At 38.6% G+C, this 24,921-nt stretch overlaps 1 protein-coding gene across 1 annotated transcript; it reads left to right on the top strand.

Annotated features, from left to right (window-relative positions):
* The first annotated feature begins 204 nt into the window (after positions 1-204).
* Positions 205-23,164, top strand: tgoln2 (trans-golgi network protein 2). Its single transcript, XM_039768540.1, has 4 exons — positions 205-351; positions 11,727-12,916; positions 19,109-19,192; positions 22,131-23,164. The coding sequence occupies exons 1-4, from the start codon at positions 300-302 to the stop codon at positions 22,134-22,136; spliced, it is 1,332 nt and encodes a 443-aa protein (XP_039624474.1). The 5' UTR covers positions 205-299; the 3' UTR covers positions 22,137-23,164.
* The last annotated feature ends 1,757 nt before the right edge of the window (positions 23,165-24,921 follow it).

The raw sequence follows: 24,921 nt of genomic DNA, 5'->3' as shown, positions 1-24,921 counted from the left end.
GCACTGCAAACGTTAATGCTGAGATCTACGTTTATTATTTAGATTTTGTCTTCCATAAAATACAACTCTCTGTACAGTATTCTGATCTGAAGTGAGCTCCGTCTCGCTTGAAACAAATTAGCCTCCACGGCAGTAGATGGCAGTGATGCACTCGATATATTGAAATACACCAATAAGGCGGAAGTTGAATGCGACGAATAACTCGAGGAAGTTATAGTTGCTCGCGTCACACATTCGTTAGTCCTCAGTATCCGCCAAGAGTAGTCAGTAGGCTTGTTTGACAAGTGGTGGACGGTAATATGCGGCAGGCAACTTTGTGGTTTGCCGGCCTGTGGCTGTGTTGCGCTCTGGGTAAGTGCTGCACGACCAGTGTTCTGTTTGCCAGTTTGTTGAAGTGATTGGTAGAAAAAAGTGACACGACGCTAAACCGGATCTGTGTGTGATTGCAGTATGAATGTGTCATAGCGCGTGCATATTTACGCATGGCAGGTCGTCGGTGCCGGGCTGTGGAGTTAAAATGCCCACTGGATACACACACTGTTTTGTAGTAGACGTGATTTGGTCAGAGAAGCTGAACTGACATCGACTGAGTGGGCGACAGGGTGAAAGCGAAAGGCTTCGGTGCCACTTCCGAGAGCGAGCGAGCGAGCGAGAGAGAGAGAGACAGGCTAAGAGATCGAAGATTTCAGCCCGGGGCATTCTTTAGGTTTACGTAAAAAGACCATCGTCTGTTACGTTGTGTCGTGATTCATTTCCGTAGTGAGATGTGATTTTTATCAACCTGGCTAAGGTGGCATACATGTTAACACTGCTGCCTAGTAGAATCAGCGTCTTTTATAGTTTTCTTTACTTTGTACCGTCCAACTCGGTCCATCTTTAAAATGTGCATAGCTTATAAACTGTCAACCGTGTTGACGTGAATGAGTGACGTCCCATCCAAAGAAGGTCTCAGCCTTCTGTCCAAAGCTTGCTTGATAAGTACGCCTCCTTGAATTTGAAAAATTCCCGAATGATTACATTCTGATTTGGTGTGGCCGAGTAAAATCAAAAAAGTGCACGTTGACCCTTCTCTTGTGATACAGAACGACGTCTTGATCAAACATATTGTCGACAATAATGTTAAAAGAATGCCTTCTGTATTAGGACGATTTTTGGCAAACAATTTTTAATCTTGGGGGTATCGCAATGCCTACTATATGAATTGTGATGGCCAGTGTTCTATACTGTATTAGCGTGTAATCAAGTTGGCTCTCCTTTTATTTAATTAATGTCATTTAGTGTTAAATTATTATTTTCATCTTTTACTAACATAAGTAGCTGAATAATGCTTAAAAGTGACAAACACATATACCTCGGTAAGCTGAAGTGTAGAATTCCGAGAAGTACAGTGAGGTACAGAACTGTTGTCTTTTTTATTATAACCCCACATTGATCATTTGAATACAAGAAGTTTTTAGAGATATGTATATACTGTCGATGCATTCTATTGGCTGTCTGCGTCTTGGAAATGTGTCAAGCCGACTGTGTGACTGACACTCTGGAGTGTGAACCACACACTGCTAGAGAGAATGTGCCACAAAACACCAAGATGCATAATAAGTCAAATTTTGTTTCAGTCATACAAACCCAGTGCAAATTGTAGAGAAGTGTTTAGTCACAGAAGTTCAAGAAAATACAAATATTACAATAAACAACAACCCCATAAGAACTTCTGGCTTGGATAATAATAGAGCTGCTGCTGCTATCAGTAATAGGCATGTACTGTAGGTAGCAGTGTGATGGTCAGACCTGCGAGAGTTGTGGCAAAGTTTTACTTTTAAAGGCCAGACCTGCGAGAGTTGTGCCAAAGGTTTACTTTTAAAGGCATTACTATTTGAATATAGCAGGTCACGCTTGTTATCTCCACAAATGGAGCATGCTAACAGAAGATTCAGTCATTAGATTTTTTTATAACCTAGCAGATCATTTCTGTTGTTGAACTTAATTAGGATGATGTAACTTATCTCTATAGGCAGTAATTTGGAAGAATTCAGTTGGCTTATAGTGCAATTTACTCAAGGTTCCTTTATTTACCTGTATACCTGTTCTGAAGTGTTAATTTATTTGTTTTCTTTGAATTATTTTTTTTTTGTTTGTTAATTATGAACACCTTGTGTTTTCTCACCTAGACATTAAGTGGACAAAAAAGTTCTATTAAGACAGTTTAAAGTTTGCATTGAAAAGAAAGTTGCTGACTTGGACATTAAACTAAATAAAACCTCTTGGCCAACTTGAAGTGCAGTCCATTTGAAGTACACTGTAAATTAGTTACAACTTTGGGTTGAAACTGAGGAATGTATTCTGTTTGGAATTTGGGGAATAATCAGTGCTGCTACCTTACCTTGTGTGATGTCACATATTAAGGCAGTCCCTATTTTATGTTGTTTTTGGCTATTCCTGTCATACTTTGTAATTTAGGTGATCTTACAATTATGACTAAGCTGATTTGATATTTCTCTATTTCTTATGCTGTGTGTGTCATAAACATGCATTTGTGATGTCAAGCGTAAATACTAGCAAATAACTGTCTAACATCTTGCTCTGTCTTTGTGGGAATGCTGAGAATTTTACCATTAACAAAAATGGAGTACATTGTTTGTTTGTTTTATTTATTTAAATGTAGATGAAATAAATAGGTTAGTAGACTCTGAGTTTGCTCTAAGCATCATTGGTCAACTGAAACAAGGCCCTAAGCTTCAGATGTTGGGAGGCAATCCCATTGATGGTTCTTTTACCAATATAAGGGGTCTCTTACTGGTTTTGGTTTTTTTCCCCCCGATATGTGATACCAAATGCTGTAGCAGAGGATTGTAATTTATGCAGAAGTGAGCCGATGTTGTTACTAGTTATAAATTATAAGTATCACAGTAAGGTGGAACTTGTTTCTTTTGGATACTTCCATTTAATTAAGTGCAGGGTGCACATCAAAACCCCCAAGAAAACCAAGCCTGCACAGCTAGTTGTGCTAACAGAGAGCTCCACTTCTACTCTCATGGCTTTTGACTTGTACACTTTTTTTCTGTTATATGCTACCTTGATAAAAGTTGTTACCAGCAATCATTGCCTCAACCTTTTTCAGAAATGGTGAAAAGATAGGATCAATCCTTTACTGCACAGGCACAGTCAAAGTTAAGTAAATTTTCTGCAAGAGGTGATCAGAAGGTTTTGAATCTTACATGTTAAGAATGCCATTAAAACCAAACAAGTTTTATTTTTAGAGTTCCAAACAGAAGAAAAACATCTTATTGTCAAACTGTTAAGAAAGGCATGTCACTTTTAGTCAACATTTGCATATTTGGTTGAATGCGTTGCTCAAAAAACGAAAATTGATTTGCAGAAGGACATTGAACAGGCCTAATGTTTGTTTGCATTTCATCTCATTTCCTGTACTGATAAGAAGAAGTGAAACAGGAAGGCCTTGGGAAGCTCATTGACGGTGGTATCGGAGGTTAGAAGCGCTCACAGTTGAGAATTAGACACGTGTACTCTGAGCTTTTAAAATAAAATAATGCCACTCTTTCTGATATTTTGGAACTTATGAAAGAAGTATTCCTCACTGTTCACCCAAGTGCTGCAAGTTATGAGTGTTCTTTTTCAGACTTAAACTTCATTGTGACAGAGAGAAACAAAGACATTCATTGTGATGGTCCAGATTTGCCAGGTTTTAATGCAGATGTGTGCATAAATCACTGGACACTGTAGGCTTACTGTACATCCACAACGCTTGTTTCATAGGGCTTACTGCACAACAGAGTAACACTGACTATCAAAGTGGTGGTGTTTTTAAAACAGACCGCAAATAATATTTGAGATCTGCAGTTATACAATGTTGAAAACTAAAGTTAAAAATACAATATTTTGTTTTTGCTCATTTTGGTAAAATATTTTTTTCTCTATGTTGGAGTAATGACAATGCTTCAGCATGCCAAAATCTTTTAACCATGATTTATTTGCTGTATGTACTTTCAAAATTAACGTTGCTGTAAAAAAAACAAACCAAAAAAGAGCTTTTACTAATGGGTTGCAATGCAGGCCTACCAGAATTAAGATTCCAAACCTGATTGCCAAGGTATTAGCCCAGCAGACTGCCATCTGTATTTACACTTTGTCCATATCTGAGCTTGTCAAAAGCAGCACTGAAACCTGAGTCCATTGGTAAACTTGTCTTCCTGTAATAACCTGTAATAGCATGAACTGTGAAGCTTAATTTCATGTGCTTATATTTTTTTCACTCTATTTCCTCTTAATTGTTGCTTTCTCAATAAAGTAGTCACAGTACGAAAATTCCAAGCTTCAATATGATGCTAAGAAAAGTATTGAAATTCAATTCCCTTTTCGATATCCAATACAGTAACTCAACAAAAAGTGTAACTAAATACATTGCAATTCTGTATGCATTAAAATCTATACATTAATGAAAACAAATCATAGAAATTTTAGTCATTAAATGCAAATACTTCAAGTACTGCAATCTTTTATGTAATGTACACAATAAAAAGTAAACCGGTTTAAATCCAGTCAACTTTTTATTTTAAAATTGGTAAACAATCCTGTTACTGAGAGAGTACACTAAAATGTTACAAATGTCAATTGAATAAGTACTGCAATCTTTTGTAAATCGTATACATAACAATATTACAATAAACATTTAACAGTCAAATTAAAAGAACAATGTGGCCTTTTGTAAACAGTAAATAAACCTTACATTGGGTATAAATTGCACCACTTTGTTTTTATCAAAGTTGCACACAAACCGACCAGTAACACACTTCAAGGCAATGCATAAATACAAATAGTGCACATTGCATCTTTCTGTATATAGACTGCGATGTCTTTGTAACTTCTAAGTTTTTTGCAAGGAAGATTAGCATGTCAACTTGTTCTTATATTCTTCTGTTCCTCTGTGAGGCAATGCTCTATTGGGTTGCAGATGAGCCCTGACATACTAAATTCATTCTCTGAAGCACTGAAAAGTTATAGGACCTTATATGGTAAATGTGATGAAATGTAAGTTTAAGATCACACAGAAAATAATAAAAGAAAGTATTTCACTACAGCAGCACACTTCGTGATAAGGGTTGAAAAACTGAGACAGCAATGAAGTTCTAGTATTGTTCTTGAATAAACAGTACTCTTAGCTACACCACTGTCTTAATGCATTAAACATTTAACTGACTGCAAAAAACATGTCCATCCATGAATATAACACAACATCAACAAAATAACAGTAGGAAATGTGTGTTTAGTGTCTACTGTTGTACATGCTCCAGGTTGATGCATTCATGCGGCTGGACTCACTAGGCAAGTCATGGTGTTTCAATCATCTCTTTATCTGTCTGTCTATCTATCTACAGTGTCACATGCATCAGTTTTCCTTTAAAGTAAAATTTCATGCGGTTCAGGTGAGGTATAGAAACTGTCCCATCATTGTACGGTGACCTTGGTCCACCAGTGAAAGCACAAATGAAGTAGCCCCACTGTGTTACCCGTGCTTGTCGTTTCACTTTGTCCCCTTACATTTGCAGAGTATCTAGTTACACTTGTACCCAGACCTCGCTTCACACAACATGTAAAAGTTCATATTGAATAGTGCCTTCTGACTTTAGTTACTGGGTATGTTACGAGTTGTAAATGACAGATCTCTTGTGATGTCCCTGGGTCTAGAGATAATTCAGTGCAGACCAAAGTCACAAAAAAGTGAGTTTGTGTATTATATTTTACTAGCCGTCCCTCGCGGCACCGCTTGTGTAGTTGCAAAACAGTACAGCGAGGAGGTCCTGCCTGGCTCCCTACTCCTGACGTTGCGCTTCCCTATCCCCTCATGCAGGATCTGCAGCCCATAATTACCTTTCAATACGTGTTCTCTCACTGCCAAAGTTTTAATCTCAACCTCTCTCTCTATTTAAGAGGTTTTAAAAATTTAAATTGACTATTTGGCAACCTTAATGACTTGTGGGTAAAAACAATTCCTGATTGTACTGGTATGATTGCTAGTGCCCCTGGCAAGGAAGAGTGAGAAAATCTTCTGCGAAGAATGGCAGAGGTCTTTAATTATCTTGTTTTTATGTTCTGAATAGAAGGCAGCAGTGTACCACTCTGCAAGGCCCTTAACCTATAATTGCTCTGTCCTGGATATGGCATTAACCTGCATCCAGCCCTACTAGCAGATCCTCCAACTTGCAAAGGGAAGTTTGGGGATTGGTAGCAGAACTGGCACTGCAGCCACTGTAAAAAAAAGACACTGTTCTTTTCCATTCGAACTAGTGTGGTGCTGAGGTGTCACCAGTTGCATGGCTACACTCCGGTCCTAAGTTGGGATCCTGATGGTTTGTCATGTGGTGGGTGCGGGAGCTCACTGAATCATTGCATAATCCTAACCTCCTCCTTCTCCTTCCCCTCCTCCTGAGTGCCAGTAATAATATTCTTCTTCTTCTTCTTCTATGCAGTGCTTTACGATTTTGAGTTGAACAGGTGAATTATCAGGATATGATTCACTCAGTGAGATGAATTCCACTGGGCACCTACAAGTTCATGAGAATAGATAGAGAAATGTGAGCTGTCCTCAGATGTTTGAGGAAGTAAAGCAATAGTGAACATTTTGGACAAGTGGCAAAATGTATTTTGCCCTATTCAGTTTGTTTGTGATTGTCACTCCAAGAAATTGAATTCTCTAAACCCTCTCAACAACATCTCATATGATTACAGTGAATTCAGAAATTAGTCGGACCCCTTTTACTTTTTGCACTTTATTATATTGTAGATTTAATTTTAAGTGAATATTTGCCATTTTCCATCAATCTGCACTGCATAACCTCTAACAACATGTTTTCAGAAAGGTTACCAAATGTATTAAAAGAGGGACACCTCACGCCTGGACAAACTGGTGAGGAAGGCAGGCTCTATTGTAGGCACGGAGCTGGACAGTTTGACATCTGTGGCAGAGCGACGGGCGTTGAGCAGGCTCCTATCAATCATGGAGAATCCACTGCATCAACTGAACAGTATCCTCTCCAGACAGAGGAGCAGCTTCAGTGACAGACTGCTGTTGGGAGGGTTAAACGTTATCATTATACAAAGTTATTGTCTGCCTGTTTTACCTTCATTGTTATCACTCTTTAATTTAATATTGTTCTTTATCAGTATGTGAATTTCCATTTGGGATTAATAAAGTATCTGTCTGTCTATCTAAAAATCAAAATCTGAAATCTCTCATTCATATAGGTATTCAGAATCTTATTCCAGTACTTTGTAGAAGCCGCTTTGGCATCAATTACAACTTTGTGTCTTCTTGAGCATGTCTCTACAAGATTTGCACCCCTGGATTTAGGCAGTTAATCCCATTCTTCTTGATGGATCTTCTCAAACTCCATTAGATTGGATGGAAAGTGCCTGTAAATTTCCATCATGTGGTCTCTACACAGATGTTTTATGGAGTGTAAGTGCGTACTGTGACTGTACTGTCAGATACTTGTCCTGTAGCCACTCTAGTGTTGCCTTGGCTGTATGCTTTGGGTTGTTGCCCTGCTGAAAGGTGAACTGTTGCTCCAGTTGAAGGTCTTGTGCACTCTGTAGCAGGTTTTTTTTTACAAGGACTTCTATATATTTGACAACATTTATCCTTTTCTTAATTCTGACCAGTTTCCCTAACCATGCCATTGAGAATCATCCCCATATCAAGGTGCTGCCATCACTAAGTTTCACAATAGGGAAGGAATGATGCAGTGCGCAGCAGTGTCTCGCCAGACACTGGGCAGGACTCCAAGCACAAAGAGTTCAATTTCTACATTAGCAGACCAGAGAATGATTTCTTCATTTCCCTTAAAAGGCCATTTGCCATTAGTGTTGCTGAGATGATCCTCCTTTTCACAAGTTCCCCCACCTCAGCAGAGGACTTCTGAAACTGTGTGACCATTTGGTTCTTGTTTACCTCCCTGACCAAGAACCTTCTTGCCCTGTTACTTTGGCCAGATGATCAACTAGGCAGAGTCCTGGTGGTTCCAAACTTCTTCCATGATACAATTATTGAGGCAGCTGTACTTCTGTAAATACTCAGAGCTTTAGAAATGGCTTTATACCCTTGCCCTGATTAATGTCTCCCCAACTTTTATTGAAGTTGTCTACAGAAAGATTCTTGGACTTCATGGCTTGGTTTTTGTCATGATATGCATTGTGAATTGTGGGACCTTGTATACACAGGTGTGTGCCTTTTTAAATTTCCCTTTTCTGTTAAGTTTGACGCAAGTGAAGTCCAATCAAGCTCTAGGCACATCTCAAGGGAAAGTAATACAAAACAGGATTTACTTGACCACAATTTGGAGTGCCACAGCAAAGGGCCTGAATACTTATATGAATAACAGATTTCAGGTTTTGATTGATAATGTATTTGCAAAACTATCTGAAAACATTTCACTTTGTCATTATGGGATATTAAGTGAAGATTGATGGGCAAAAATTGCAAATTTATCCATTTAAATTTACAACAGTAAATTGTGCAGAAAGTAAAGAGGGTCTGAATATTTTCAGAATTTATTGCACATTTACGTCATTAGGGAGGCCTGTTCTCTGGAAGCCATCTCATAATTTTTGGCTTATGATGGGTTATTATTAGAAAAATGTGTCTGGCCACAAAAGTCAGAGGTGAACAAGGAGTACATAAGGGGGCTCGGAACACTGCCTTGTGGAGTGCTTATGTTGATGGTCAGCATGGCGGAGGTGACATTGCTAGGCCTTGCATGCTGAGGTGTTTTGGTTAGGAAGTTCAAAATTCAATTGCAGAGTGTGACACACAGCTCTAAAATGAGAATGGTCATCATTGATGGTACAGCAGTGTTAAATGCCAAGCTGTATTCTATAAACTGTATTCTGGCATATCAGTTTGTATTAAGCAGATGTGCTGGAATCGTTTTAAGTGCAAAGTGTACAGCTTCTTCTGTTGAACAGTTGTGGTGATATGCAAACTGGAAGTTATCGTAACTGTCTGAAATATTCTTTTTAATATGTCCCGACACCAGTTTAATTGATTGTTGCATGTTTTTAAAACATACTCAGAAACAAAGAAGGAAAAATTATGCATTGTTGCAGGTAATCGAATGTTGGGCTGCTTGTCCCAATCAAAACAGGCATAGAAAAATATTTGGCTGATCAGGAGGGGAACATGCGGATGAGACTGGATTAGGTGTTACTTTGTAGTTGGTAAGCATCCCTAATTCCTGCCAATGTTTGCATAGATTGTTACAGCTGCTAAAATCTGTCTCTAGTTTACTCCCTTGCCAACTTTTTGCCAGTTTGATGTCAACATTTTGAAATGCATTGCTCTGTGCCTTCAGTAAACTGAACTACACACCCTAAAGATATCTAGTTATCTTTATATACAGTATAATACATTTTAAAAAATGAATATGTATATTTTGTAATAAAAGTGTATTCTTTAATTTTTGCATGCAGCCTTGAAAACAAGGGATGCTCCAATCGGGGCCAATACCGATCACTGATATTGTGTTACTGAAACGGCTGATTCAGATGTTTTTTTTTTTTTCCTTTTTCTTTTTAAAAACTTGTACACTAAGCTTCTACATAACAAGACACAGAGATTCCTTAAAGCTAAATACTAAAGTGTTAACTTTGCCACTATAATAATTAAACTACAGGCCGCAGGTGTTACCTGTTCACTTTTTATTAAAAAAATTTAATTCTGTAGCGTTATTGCTTAGTGACCATAAAAGTACTAAATTAAATAAAATGCCCTTAAAATGCATACTTTTTTTTATCTAAAATATGAAGAGAAGATATTTCTCCATAATACATATGGCATTAAAGAAAATAAAATGCTTCTCATAATTGTAAACTGTTCTATTGTTTAACTTCACCTGTAATGTACTTAATGACTTTGTTCTAACCAAACAAAATATTCTTACACATTGATTCAGTTAACTGATATTGGCAGTTAAACGATGCTTATATATAAAATATACATGCAATTCTAGGTTCTAAATTGTTTTTAATCATTCATTGCACTACAGTTTTTTGATATCAAAATATACATTTATCTGCGGTGGGCTGGCGCCCTGCCCGGGGTTTGTTTCCTGCCTTGTGCCTTGTGTTGGTTGGGATTGGCTCCAGCAGACCCTCATGACCCTGTAGTTAGGAAATAGTGGGTTGGATAATGGATGGATGGAATATACATTTATTTATACAGTTTTTTTTGTTTGTTTGCTTTCCTCATTTGCATTATTTCCAGTGTACCAGCTAGGTATTCCTAATTCTTGTGTACTACTTGTTTCGTATGAAAACTTGTACTGTATGGTACATGTAAACAAATAGTAAATACAGTACAAATGCTTAAAATGGCCCAAATCTATCAAACGTTCATAAGATATTTATAAAGTAGATACAAGGCTAACATGCTTAACATGTTTACAAGTAAAGTAGAAAAGTTTTGCTTTTATGCTAACAAACCTATTTTTAATAAGCAGCAGTTACAAATTCTTCTTGATCCTTTCTTTGTGTAATTGGAAATGTGAACTGCTGTGCTTAACACAAGACCACTCACCGTTTAAATTCAAACAAACAGTGTCTGTTTTAATAAAAGGACTTAATTCATTAAAGTAGCTTTTCTTGCAGTTTATGTAATGGCACAGGAAGATTCATCTGATTCACTTTTATTTCCAGTTTATTACTCCATTTTCTTTAATGTAAAGGTTCCTATTCCAGTCTTTTCTCTCTCTCTTGTAGTCTGCCTTACTGTTCTCTGTGTGTAGGAAATAAAAGATGTGTGCTCACTTAACTACGGTAATACCTCCTGTAGAAGAGCACTACAACTAAGTTACCTTCAAACTTAGAAAAGCACATACTGAAAAAATATTTTTTTGCTATCAGACATTTTACTGATAACTGGTTGAGTCTTTTATAGTAAAAATCAGCTGATTTAGCTCTCTGGCTGATCGATTGGAACATCACTACTCAAAACCTCCTCTCTGGTGGTGTGGTAATGAATATGGGAACTTTTCAAAGTATTGTGTCAAAGTCAAGAAATTCAATAGCATAACAACCCTATTACATTCTTAGTGCAAATAAATGGCTAGGAATTGGAAGAGAAAAAAGCATATTAGACTTAGCCTAATATTTCCTTCATTAATAATAGAAGATGTGACAGAATTTACATTTTGAGTCATAATTGGGTCTATTTAGGCATTAATATTCTACTAAGTTTGATGATCATGTCACTGGAAATATTAAAAAAAATGACCATATGTAGCATTCACTGTCAAACCCGCTTAATCTAATTTAGCACCAGTGGGCCTGACGCAATTCCAGAGCGATACTAGACAACAACGTACCCATGCTAGAGTGCCTGGCTGTAAGTCCCACTGATGGCAAAACAGGGCAAAATTAGGGTTACCAGGAAACCTGCATTGCATATATTAGGAGAGTTTGAGAATGCTTGTATGTGTGTGTTAAATAATTAATATAAGGTAATTAGTGTTTAGTTCTTAATTAGTGTTTTTCTTGATATATACTTGGTAAAAATGACAAAATTTATACTTTTGCTTGTTCTTCTCCAATGTCCATAGTAATAGAGATACAGAAAATAATTAATACATTCATTGCATGTCACAAAGAAAATGATAATGGAGCAGAAATATTAAGTAGATACTGATATTTACTTTCTTTTCTTCTATAAAACACAGGAAATGCAGTTTTTCTTAAAAATTCAGAAAATCGCTTTAGAAGAAATAATCCAGACCCTTCTAACAGTTCTGAAAAAGTAGCTGTGCCCGTTGGAGGAGCAAAACCACAAAATAATGATAACAAGGACTCTAGTATTCCGCGCCCCTCTAATCTAGCCAGCGGAGGTGGTGGTGGGCAGATTAAAAAAGAAGTCCTGCAACAGAATACAGGAGCAAGTGTAACTTCTTCTGAGACAGAAGGTACTATTATGGAAGCAAATCCTAATGCCGCAGCTGTTGGACAGTCTTCTCAGCAAAAAGGAGATGATGGCAAGAATGAAGCTAATACAGACCAACAGTTTGAATCTGGAAACAAAAAGAAGCCTAAAACCACAGATGATAAAGGAAAAAATCTTCAAAATTCTACAACAGAAATGGCTGCTAAAACAGATCCTGGTACAAATGATGCCAGTTCTCCTGATTCTCATAAAGCAGAAGATGATCACGTGGTGCCTGATCAAGGGGATACACAACCTCTTCCTCCAAAAGGAGGAACAGATGAGGAGGAGGGACCAAATATGCATCCTGATACTAAACAAGCAAATAACAAAGCGATTGAAAGTACTAAGACTCTTCCTCCAAAAGGAGGAACAGATGAGGAGGAGGGACCAAATATGCATCATGATACTAAACAAGCAAGTAACAAAGCGATTGAAAGTACTAAGAATGACCATGCTTCTGGCACCCAGCAAATAAATCCTACTCAGTCTGCTTCCAAAACAGAAAAACATCAACATGCGCAAACTACTAATTCTAAGGAAACAAAAAGTGGGAAAGAGCCCTCTGATACAGCGGATAAGCAGCCTTTAAACTCAAAGCAAGCAGTGGTTGATAAAAAGATAAGTGGCAAAGGGGATGAGAAAATTACTGAGCCAGGAGAAACAAATGATGCAAAAGAGAATCCTACTACAGACAACGAGCAGCCTCTAGAGTCAGGACAAGAAAATGGAGAAAAGGAATTAACTGGTACAGAAGGAAAACAAACTCCAGATGTACCTCAAAATGGAGATGAAGGGGAGTCTGAAATCAAAGAATCTTCCGAAGGAAATTTCCCAAATGATAATACTGAAAGTAGCCATTTTTTCACTTACTTGGTGACTGGTGTCTTGCTGGTTGCAGTGTTGTACATTGGCTACCACAACAAGCGAAAGGTAGGTGAATGTATTTTGTAGGACAGTGCCATCTAAAACACCATCCATTCTCAGCAGGTGAATGAATACGAAATTTGGAAAAGATAGTTTGGGGACACAGTGGTTCTTGCTGCTGCCAAATAGCTAGACTGGTGCCCCATCCAGAGTTGGTCCTTGTTTCCAATATAGTTGTGAGACCCTGAGTAGCATAGATGGTACAGAAATTAACTGATTTGTCTTAATATTTTAAAAGTTGTGTGATGCGTACAAAGTTTTGTAATTTTTTTTTGTAATTCACTTGTATAAGTGTGAGTATTAGTTAACTAATAATAATAATAAATAATAATAATAATGACCTAATCTAATATTATTACTCTGCATTATTAGTGCAGTTGTTTAGTCTGTGAAACATGTTGTGACCAACAGGGACACCATTCAGCCCCCAAATCCTGACACAACTCCAAGACCACAGTCATAGGTTCGAAATACAAGGGTTTTTTTCACAGACTATACCATTACCGCCTTCTTCTTTTCAATAACGCAATGTAATTCTTCTCCTTCTACTCCTCTCAGGCGAGTGTTGTTCTACTACTGTCCAGACTCTTACTTGCCTGGGTGAGGTCAAGCGGCTTCTTTTACACCAGACCTGGGGGCACTTCCAGTTCACATGATTACACCCTGGAAATACTTCTGAGTTAGGTGGAACTTCTTTAAAGTATGGGTGACTTCTCCCCACAGCACTCTCGAGTGACGCACCAGTATCCCGACAGGGCTGTTCATCAGTACTACAAATCCCAAGATGCTCTGTGGGTGTACAAATCCGAGCTCCACCAGAGAGATGCTGCCAGCAGTCATGCCGGGGCATTATATTACCCCAAATGATGGTCCTTCCCTGTCCTTCTATCATATCTTCCCAGCCTGGAAAGGTACCAAGAACCAACCTGGCTGGTATACAGTACTTGTCCATCCAAATCTTTCACTTGTGGCCTCCCATCTAGGTAAGGAACCACTCCCCATCCTGGTCATGATGACAGTCCATCCACACTGGTATCCACAGAGTGTACCCCAAATTATATAAAAGCCTGGAAGTGTAGAAGTTCTAGTTTCTAGCAGCAACCTGTGAAGCAATTAGATGCAAGGTATTAGATTAGTTGAATGTTGTATTCAAAAGAATAACCATCTAGGTTAAAAATCTGAATGACTCTAAATTAGTCTCTTTGTTTATTTTATGTCCGTAATTATTGCATTCTCAGGCATGCAGATTCACACTATGCTGTACTAAGGTTAACCCATTATTAAAATATTAAGATCCAGATTAGTTTGATTTTAACAAAAGATAAGCCAAAATTAAATATGTTTGTGGCTGTCAGTTCACCTACCTTTCTGCTGAAGTTTCTCATTTTTCTGGTAAACACCTTTATCCTCACAGAACATTATGTCCATCCATCCATTATCCAACCCGCTATATCCTAACTACAAGGTATCAGGGGTCTGCTGGAGACAATCCCAGCCAACACAGGGCGCAAGGCAGGAAACAAACCCCGGGCAGGGTGCCAGCCCACTACAAGGCGCACACACACAAACACCAAGCACACACTAGGGACAATTTAGAATCGGCAATGCACCTAACCTACATGTCTTTGGACTGTGGGAGGAAACCCACGCAGACACGGGGAGAACATGCAAACTCCACGCAGGGAGGACCTAGGAAGCAAACCCGGGTCTCCTAACTGCGAGGCAGCAGCGCTACCCACTGCGCCACCATGCCGCCTGAACATTATATTAATACTAGGCTGACCCGCCTTTTAAGGCGACCGAAATTTTAAGTTGACCACTTCTTAAGGCAATTCAATATGTAGATCAATTTAGTATTTTATACAAACTCATTAATTTGGTTATATTGCATTTGAGCGGTATTACTTTAATACTCGTAGTTTCTGTTATTTTTGTGGTGAAATTTAAACTTTTTTTCTATATTGAGGTCGCCCTTTTGAACCCCCCTGATATTTACTACGCGGTGTGGCATTTGTACTCCATCAACATTAATTATTTCCAGAGACCTCATTTTGTCTATTTTTCCAGCGCATCGCGCACAAAAGCAAGGGAACGATGGGAGCACCAGAACTCTGCTCACATCATGTCGCTTTGTACCGCAAGCTGCAAGTAGTAAGTCTGTGATAAGCGGAATACCGCTACGCTTTCCAGTCACGGGACGGAAGTACAATCCCGACCGCTTTTATATAGTAAGAAAGAAGAAGAAGATATCGCACAGTCTGGAGTAGAAAATCATCTTTTACCTAGAAAAACAAAACTACAAATCCCATTGCAAAATGGACGGGGCTTGTGTGAAACTCCATGCCTGCGTAGCACTCACGGGACAGAAGGACAATCCCGGCCGCTTTTATATAGAAGGATTTATATTGTAGTAATAACATCTGGGTCCTGTTGAGATTGAATCTTCAATATGTCGGTCATTTCTCCACCTAAACATGAAACTAAAATATATTCTTGCCCACCACTAAAAACTGCACAGGGTAGTTTAAAATACATAAAATTATCATTTTTTGGTGGAGTATTCTTTTACATATTAGCAAACAGCTCTTGATGTCACCTACGTAATTTAGGAAACTAAAAGCGGGAGCACCACATATCCAGCTTTGTATGTTTGTTTCAGTCTTGGTGTCCAGACTGCCTTTGAATAAGCAAAATGTAAATCTCACTGTTGTTGGGAGCTGAGATGTGCTTAACATACTAGACTTAAATTACAGTAAACCACCACAGTCGTGTAGTGAGTGGCATGCAGCATCCTCGGTTTGAAGGAGGGCTTAATGAGTTCCATGGGTACTCAGATTTCTGCTCTTCCCAGGTCAAAAATCATCCGTCACAAGATTATCATAAGTTCAGAGTACTTTTCCATTGGATGTTGCACATGCACGTTTGTGCGTGTGTGTTTAGAGATGTCGGTGATTTGATGAGCAATATGTCTTATTAGTTGTCAATCACCACAAGTTAATGATAGACTAATCAGGTTGTCAAAGAGATAGAGAGAGAGACTGGGAGCATGCACTGATACACCGTGTTGCTGCACTGACCACAGGTTGAACCACCTCAGGATCCCAAATTAGGACCCAAGCACAGCTGTGAAACAGGTGACACCTCAGCACCACACAAGTTCAAATGGAGTGGAACAGTGTGAGGTGCATTTTAACATTAGGTTGATTAGGGTACTCCTTATATGGATGGTTCGAGGCACATTCATGTACACATATTTACAAAGTAATTGTGATTTATAAAAAGTAAAGTGTATAGAAATGTGTGTATGCCAGGTGTTTATAAATCTTTTTAAATTTGCCTTGCTCATGTTTTCAACCTCAAATTCACACAACTCGGGTTTAATAGATGAGGCCCCTGATCAGTGATGACACAGGAGAATTGAAGGGTTCATCGCTCACAGTTCTGGAGGGCCAAAGTGGCTGCAGGTTTTCCTTATAACTAGTTTTCTAATTAGAAGACAGTCCTTGTTGATAATGAAACTTGGTATTTAACTGTTTGACTTGTTAGTGCTTTCATTCATCCAAGAGAAATTTTAATTGCAATGTGGAGTTTCCTTCTCTGACATTATCCACGTGTTTTGTGGACCAGAATAGGTTTAAATTTCACACTCCTTCCAATTCCCCTCAAATTGATTTCTAAACCTTTTTTAACACAGACATTTCATGGTTACATATTCACAAGTTTGAAAGGAAGCATGTTAGCTGGGCAGCTCCTGGTTTATTGGTTATCTGCATTTCATTATTAACTAATGCCTGGTTAAGAAAATGGGCAAGAATTCAAAGTTAAATGCAGCTGCTAAAAACTAAAATAGGCAATTAAGAGTTCTGAATTTTATCAGGCAAGATCATTAAAATTAAGCCCAAAAAACGTATTGCTTTAGTGGTAAATAAATGGGTTCTACCGTATATACTCGCGTGTAAGTCGGGTCTTGAAACCTGGAAAATCGGTGATAAAATCAGACCACGACTTATACGTCCGTTCAAAAATGCGACACTTAATTTTTTTAATCTTCTTGCTTCCTCCAATCTCGCATCAGTTTTGCAGATGCATCAAATTTTGTTGCAGCAGTGCAGTTACCCATTTCTTTCACCACTTCAACGACTTTTAATTTAAAACCAGCTTCATATTTTCTTCTGATTGAACGCTGCACCATAGATAAGGGATGTTCTTACGATAAAGGTGTATGAGGATGTGAGATACAAAAAACACAAAACAGTGCAAACGTCGCTTCGGAATAATTCGGGTATTACCGTCTGGTCATGTAGGCACAATACATAGTAAAAAAAAGGCAGTGGTTACTCTCTCAGGTGGGCGTTAGCATATCATAATCTCTTGGACCAATAGCATGAGTTTTCCGCATTCGACTTTTATGATTATCATTATAAGTTACTGGAAATTATACAGTGAAATAAGACCCTGACTTATGCGCAGGAGAACTTAAATACGAGTATATTTGGTAATTAAGAAATTGTTTGAAGTGAAAACCTGCAGCCACTGTGGACCCCCCAACCGGACTGTAACTGAGGACCTTTCATCTACATGTGATACTAAAAAAAGTTTTTGACAAATGAAAGTGTTAACAAGGGATGGAGTTACAGTAAATTCCGAGTTTCATTATCACCATTAATCGGGAAACTGGCTGGAATGAAAGCATGTAGCCATTGTGGCCAACCATTGACAGACATTGCTGTGGACAGACAATTGAAAAACCAAGATGTCACAAACAGAATTGTGTGATTACCCTCACTTAGTGCTATTATTGCAGACTTTTAAATAATGCATGTTGCTTTATTTTCAGGAGGTAAACATTGAAAACTCCAGTGCTTATAGATATTCATCTTGGAGGAACTTTAAGGCCGTAATACATTAGATGAATTTTCCAATAATTTTCCATCATAGCATTCATTTACATAATCTCAAGTGAGTCGGAGGCAGTTGGCAGCATGCTCCCATGACCATTGGTCACCTTGTGTGACATACCCAGCGGCTTACTCCAACTAGTCCACTACTCGCCTGGGCAAAATCAGACCGGTTTGATTTTTGTCTTTAGACATAGAGATGGACTTTGTGTGCATGAGAGCTGACATCCAATGAATGCTCATTTGAAAAGACGATGTATAGTATGCAGTAACGAGGAATAAGAAACACCGGTGTTTTCGACCCCACCAACAGAGGCGAAGCTTGTCTGCTTCATATTTTGCATACCATGACATAATGGAAAAAAGATTACAACCTAACACTCTATCCCTGTTAAACCTTTGTACAGCACCAGCTCTGCCAGGCAACAAGATATTGGCTATCAAAAAAAGGGGCTAGCACGACTGTGTTGGAAGGTCAGCACATAGTCGTTAAATTTGGTGTGGCCAGCAGTTTTCATTTGTGCAAATTAACATGGCCCGGTAACTTGATCGGCAACTGCACTTGGTAAGTCTGACAGACCCAACAACTCGAAATCATGTAATATGTGTCACCATAGCTGACAAGTCTTTGTTTTAATTAAGTCGAGCAGGAGAGGGATGGGAGCAAAACCCACCTGATGAACATGGCTTCTAGGGCAGAGGCAAAAGCTAGAAAAGCTTACATTGTAAAGCTACAAAGACATATTCCAAGTATTAAGAAAAAAATCTGCATGGTTCTGTTAAAGGAACCCAGTAATGGATTTTGTTGTTAGTGTTGAAGGACACTAAGTGTACATTTTTGTTAAAGGTATACAGAAAGAAAGACAAAAAAAGACAATGAAAATAAGATGGTTAAATATGGATTGAACAGGTAGCAGTTCTTCGCCTTTTTAATAATTTACGCTATATTTCACAGAAAACAACAGTTTCACCTCCTCATTATAACGAGTTAGAAAATGTCATGCAATTAAGTACAGTATGCGTCTTTTTGGTTAACGTTTGTTTTGCAAATAGAATTAAATTTTACGTATGTCTTTTTTTGTATGCTTTTATTGTAATTCAATTTAAAATGTGTATGCGGGCCTTTTTTATTGTTAAAAGATGTTCTTTGAATTATTTAATTATATATTGTTACAATTATTGAATTATTTATTGCTGCCCCTTTCCCCGTGGTCAAAGCCACTCAAAAATAAAACATTTTCAAGGGGGAATTCCTGAATGGCCAGCGCTTACTGTTAACCTTTTCATGATTGCATTTCAGATTATTGCATTTGTCTTAGAGGGAAAACGATCAAGATCAGCTCGTCGCCCCAAATCAACAGAATATCAGCGATTAGACCAGAAGGTAAATGGCTTCTATCATTTTAACATCTCTCTCTCTCTGTCTCTCTCTAAGTATCCTTGTCTAATTTGAAATCGTCAACATTGTATTTTGTGAGAGGTCTGACCAGTTTCAGGCATTGTGTTACCTTTATGCTGGTAATAATTAAAACATTACTAAATAACTAATACAAGCTTGCAAACATGAAGTCTTTTGATCAGCTTTGTACTAGGCTGTCATGTCTCTGCCTAACGTCATGATGCTGAAATTTTCAACTCTGATGCAACACTTTAAAAAGTGTCAATATTCAATGCAGTTTTCAATACTGCATTACTTGGTGGGTGTGGGAGGGCATTGATGACAAAATTGAATATCAGAATTTTTTAAAAAAACAACTAGATTCCTCTTGAGTAGGGGTGTCAAGCTCGGTTTGACTAAGAGACAAAAATAACATTTTATGTATTCGATGCAGGGTAAAATAGATGAACAGACAACTGCCGCTACTTATACTTTACAAGTAAGACACACGTGTATCTCTCTGCACATGTCAAACAAATATTATTTTCTTGAACACAACAGCAGGTTAGAAAAGCTACCAGCAGCCACAGGATGAAAATTGGCACTGGGTGTAAAGTATGATGCCAGGGCCAGCTCTAACATTCTTACTGCCTTGGTGCCCCCACCCCCAACAGACAGTGTTTTAGAAGGAAGTACATTCTTCCCCCTTTTTAGTGTGTGTGTGTGTGTATATATTGTGGGGTACAGCCCGGCACAGACAGGTAGACATGTTGTTTCGTGTTTATTTACACTACTTATTTACAAATAAGTGCACTAACCCAGTGCTGCAGCACCAATCACCCCTTCAAGTCCTGGCCGCACGACAATGCCTTGCTCAGTCCTCAGACCGCCTCCACTCCTCTCCTCCGAGCTCCATCCACTTACACCCGACTCTTGCTGTCGACTGGAGAGAGGCGGCCCCTTTTATGTACGCCCGGATAGGCTCCAGGTGCTTCCTGAGGAGCTTGTGGCGGAAGCACCAACTGTGTAGCCGGAAGTCCTATGGGTGTTCCTGCTCCTCTTCCCCCCAGCACTTCCTGGTGTGGTAGAAGTGCTGGGCCCCAGGTTTCTTCAGGCACCGGGGCGTCGCCTGGCAGTGGCCACGGGCCCCTACAGGATTGGGCTTCCAAGCCCCTTACCTGAAGCCACCAACAAAACCAAGGCGGTTGCCCCACGTGGTCAGGAGGAGGCACCAGCCCTCCTCTTGGCCCCTCGGGCGTCCCGGCTGGGCTCCACCCCCAGCCGCCCATGACTATATATATAATGTATAGATAGGTTAATTGATTGATAGTATTTCCATTTTACAAACAAAATGCCAGCTTTAGACTGTAGATAATAATAATATATTTAAGATCTTTACAGTTATAAATATACAAATCACAGAAATTCAAAGCTGTTTTTCTTTTCCTTGTTTTTATCTTTACGAACATTGAAACAATGTCTTTACATTCCATTGTCTGAGCCAGATCACTCTCCACTGATAAGGTTGCTGAGAGTGACTTAAAACGTATAGACATGTTATATACATTATAAAGGGAGCACTTGACTACTATATTGTATGACCAGGTTTTTCTATAATTTTAACAAATTATTCACATGAACACTTATATAGAATGATGATTACTATAGTTCTATAGAACAAGCCTAATATACATAGTATTAATGAATTATGCTGACCAGTTCATCACTTAGGCAGAAATCCAGTCTTGGCATATTCTTGCTCTTTATCTATTGGGGTTAAATCTGGTGATGACTCACAACAGGCACATAATCCTTCTAAAACCAATAGTAATGCTAGTGCACTTTTTTTGCAGACAGAAGGAAGAAACAGAAAGAAAACTATATTCATATATCCAAAATCTCCATTGATGTGGAAATTAGATTGTTAAATAAGATATAGAACAAACTTGCTAAAGGTGGAAACAGCTTAAAAAAAACTTAAAATAAAACTATAACCTACACCTGAAGAATACAAGGATTTTCAGTATAATGAGAACTTCCGTGAACACAAGTACATTGCATTCTGAGATTTGGGTGACCTCTTGTAACGGACTTATGTAGGCGTCCTGGCCAGCACATAAAGTCAAGTGAGAGCAGCAGTCTGGACGTGGGCAAGAATTTGTAGTTAAAGCAAAGTAGATCTACAGCAGTGTGCATCGTGATGAAGTGGCACCTGGTCAAAAAAAAAAGAAAAATGGGTAAACATGCTGGTGGTGAATTACACAGACCAATTTTAGAGGTAGTCAGTAACTAAAAGCGATGACATTTAACACAATTAAAAATGTGAATACTTGCCCATGTAATAATCAAGAAAGTGGGAAAGACAAAAGAATCTGATAGAGCAGTGGCTGCAGCCAGGTAAGCCGAAGAACGATGGCCAGCACTGATACCTGTGAGGCTTAAAAAAACGAGCAGAGCAGCAGCAGTGGCATCTTTTGACCTGCCATACCATATTTGCTAAAACAAAAAGGTTACTTATGGCAGTGTTGCATGTCCTCTTCTTTTAACATTTTTTTTTTTTATTATAAGCAGCCAGTTTCTATTCTGACTACAGGTTGGCGCTGCTGCCAGTATAGAATCCAACCTCCTCCTCCATCCTCAACTGATTGGATGATTGGGTTTCAATACTAATAATATTTTGTGTAATAAATAAACAAAATTTAAAAGAGGTGTTCAAAACCAGATTTGGTTAACAATACTTTCCAATAATCCTTGTCACTTTACAGGGGTTATTTAGCAATCCTTTAATTATATGATCTATATTTTATGGTAAATTTGTATCAATGTTTTTGGACCCTTGAATTCAAATTGAAACATTTATTTACAAGAAATGCAGAAAATTTTGTTCTTGAACACATCTGCAGATTTTTGTGTATGATTCTAACTTTGTTTTTTTGTTTTTCAGTTATAATGCCATCAGAACAAGAAGAGTGCAATTGAAGATTTGTAAAAAAGAAAAAAAACAAAACCACTGACAATATGAATGATCATTTTAGAAGTTAAAATCTTAATTAACGCTTGTTTTAACACCAGTGTTTAAAAGGCTAATTCTCCTACACTCAAAATGGTGACTCTCTCATTCTAGTATTTGCATGCATTGCAGAAGGCCACTTTTGTCTTCCTATTTCAGTCCTCAAAACGCCGATTGGGGTACTCTGAATTATGCTATTCAGCAAATTTAATGGGGCACTTTATTAAATTTTGATCAGGACCTAAACCCTTAAGGTGAGAAATTATCCTGTCTGGGTTTATTGTTGCTTTTGAACCATATTAAGTTCTGAGAAATGGGTAAGAAACTTAATGAGGAAGTATTTTTTTTGTATAAAGGTGACAAGTTGTATTTTTTTATTTATTTTTTTTTTTTTTTGTTAAAGCGGTGTGACTTAAAAGATTTTGTGATTGAACCCCAAAGAAGTTGATTTTCTCTCATGTTTTAAGTTTAAAGCAAAATGTGAAAGTACTGAAATAGTGGTCGGTACCAACTTTAGATTATTATTCTAATTGTTTAAAGAAATATGAAAATTAATATATAACTCTCTCTTTTTATACAGTTGTTTATTATTTGTGTTAATTTGCTTCTTTAAGCTGTATCCACGGTTTGTTGGGACTGTTGTGTCTTGGTGGAAGCTGGCTGGCCAACACTTCCAGTTTAAAAGTAAAGTTTTAGGTGGTCTTTGTGCTCCTAGCTTGGCTGAGCCAGGTTGTGACTTTGTTGGAAGTGTGGATGTGCTGATCTAAATTGTATTAAACTCTCGGTCTGCCTAGGCTACTGAACTTTAAACTGTCACCAGCGGGGTGAAGAGCTGAACCTTTGCTGAATTCTTGGACTTTAAAGTATTCTTTATATTGAGTGAGAAGGCCAAGGAGGACAATCATACACAAATGAAACTAGTTGTTTTTTGGGTTTTTTTTTGGGATAATAAAATCAACTTCACTGTGTGTTGTTTTTATTTTTAAGTAACAAGGATCTTGTTCACTGTGGGATTTTATCTTGCCATGTGCCCCTCATCTGTATTGTCAGGGGCTGCTTGATACATCACATAGCATAAGTACTTGACCAGGCTATGACGGTAATGTGTCAAAAAGACAAGTCAAACAAAGTCCCAGTGCGTTCTAGAGCGAGGAGTTAAGGTAGGTATTAGCTTTTGTTTACGTTTTTATTCATTTTGGATGTGAAAGCACAAATGGAAATTTAATAGAAATTTAACAAGTGTTAAAGGAAAACTCCACTTGGAAATTATACACTGCTCAAAAAATTAAGGGAACACTTAAATCAGACATTGGCTCTTGATAAACAAAATACTCAAGTGGAAAATCTTTATTGAATAATAATGTGGGAATCATTGAGAACAAGATAATGTAAAAATGGTCAATGGAAACCAAACTCGCCAACCCTTTGAGGGCCAGATTCAACATACACCAAAAAGTAAAATCAAAAATTGAAATCACAGGCATGAATTCCATCATGGAACCTCATCATGTGACTCAGTAGTGTGTATGGCCCTCACATGACTGGATGCACTCCTGCCAACGTCTGGGCATGCTCCTGATGAGACGGCAAACTGTGTCCTAGTGGATCTCCTCCCAGATCTGGATCAGAACATCACTGAGCTCCTGGACAGTCTGTGGTGCTACTTGCCGTTGGATGGACCGATACGTAACATCCCAGAAGTTCTCAATTGAAGTCAAGTCTGGGAACTGTGCAAGCCAGTCAGTGTTATCACTGCCTTTGTTATCCAAGAACTGCCTACACACTTTTGCCACATGAGGCCAGGCAATGTCCTGCACCAGCAAAAGGTGTGACATTGTGGCTGTGGATTTCGTCAGGGTGCTGTTACCTAGCACGTGGAGGTCTGTGCGACCCTCCAATGTATGCCTCCTTAGGCCATCACTGACCCACCACCAAACTTGTTGCATGCTGCATAACATTCGCCACTGTTGTCTCCAGACTCTTTCACGTCTGTCACTTGTGCTCTCGTCTGTGAACAGAATATGATCTGCCAATTGTGATTGGTGAATACCAATCAAGCTTGATGGTAATAGGCTGTGAGCACAGGTCCCACTACAGGGCATCAGGCCCTTGTGCCACCGTCGTGGAGTCTGTTGCTTACAGTTTGGTCAGAAACATGCACATCTGCAGGTCATTTTGTTGGGCTGTGGCAGTGCTCTTCCTGTTCCTCCATGCGCAATGGAGCAGATAACAGGTCCTGCTGCAGGGTTAATGTCCATCTATGGCCCTGTCCAGCTCTCCTTGTGTAACAACCTGTCTCCTGGTATCTCCTACACTCACTTGAGCCTGGGCCAGGGAGACACTGCAAACCTTGAGATGACACATATTGATGTGCCATCCTGAAGGAGCTGCAGGTACCACCTCTTGCTACCAGTAGTGACAAGGATACTAACAAAACTAGAGAAGAATCAGTCGGGAAGGATAAGGAGAGATCAATTGCGGTCACCACCTACAAAACCATTCCCATTTTTGGGGGTTTCTTGCTGTAGCCCCTCCAGTGCATCTGTTGTCACTTTCATTTGCACCAATGCAGGTGAAGTTGATTCCCAATTGCATATGCTTCCTATCTGGACAGATTAATTGACTTGGTGTTACACTGTTATGTTGAAGTGTCCCCTTAATATTTTTGAGCAGTGTAGTTTTGTTTGTTACTAACCTGATGTACAGTGCATCCGGAAAGTATTCA

Source organism: Polypterus senegalus, chromosome 11 (assembly GCF_016835505.1).
Source record: "Polypterus senegalus isolate Bchr_013 chromosome 11, ASM1683550v1, whole genome shotgun sequence".
In the NCBI taxonomy this organism is placed as follows: Eukaryota; Metazoa; Chordata; class Cladistia; order Polypteriformes; family Polypteridae; genus Polypterus; species Polypterus senegalus.
The sequence above is the reverse complement of the archived record's forward strand: the minus strand, read 5'-3'. Positions and strand labels throughout refer to the sequence as shown.

Bases quoted from the DNA above. Each gene is read 5' to 3' on its own strand.
- tgoln2 (XM_039768540.1), top strand. From the start codon at position 300: ATGCGGCAGGCAACTTTGTGGTTTGCCGGCCTGTGGCTGTGTTGCGCT. The intron at 352-11,726 runs GTAAGTGCTGCA...TATAAAACACAG, and splicing joins GTGGCTGTGTTGCGCTCTGG to GAAATGCAGTTTTTCTTAAA. The intron at 12,917-19,108 runs GTAGGTGAATGT...ATTGCATTTCAG, and splicing joins GCTACCACAACAAGCGAAAG to ATTATTGCATTTGTCTTAGA.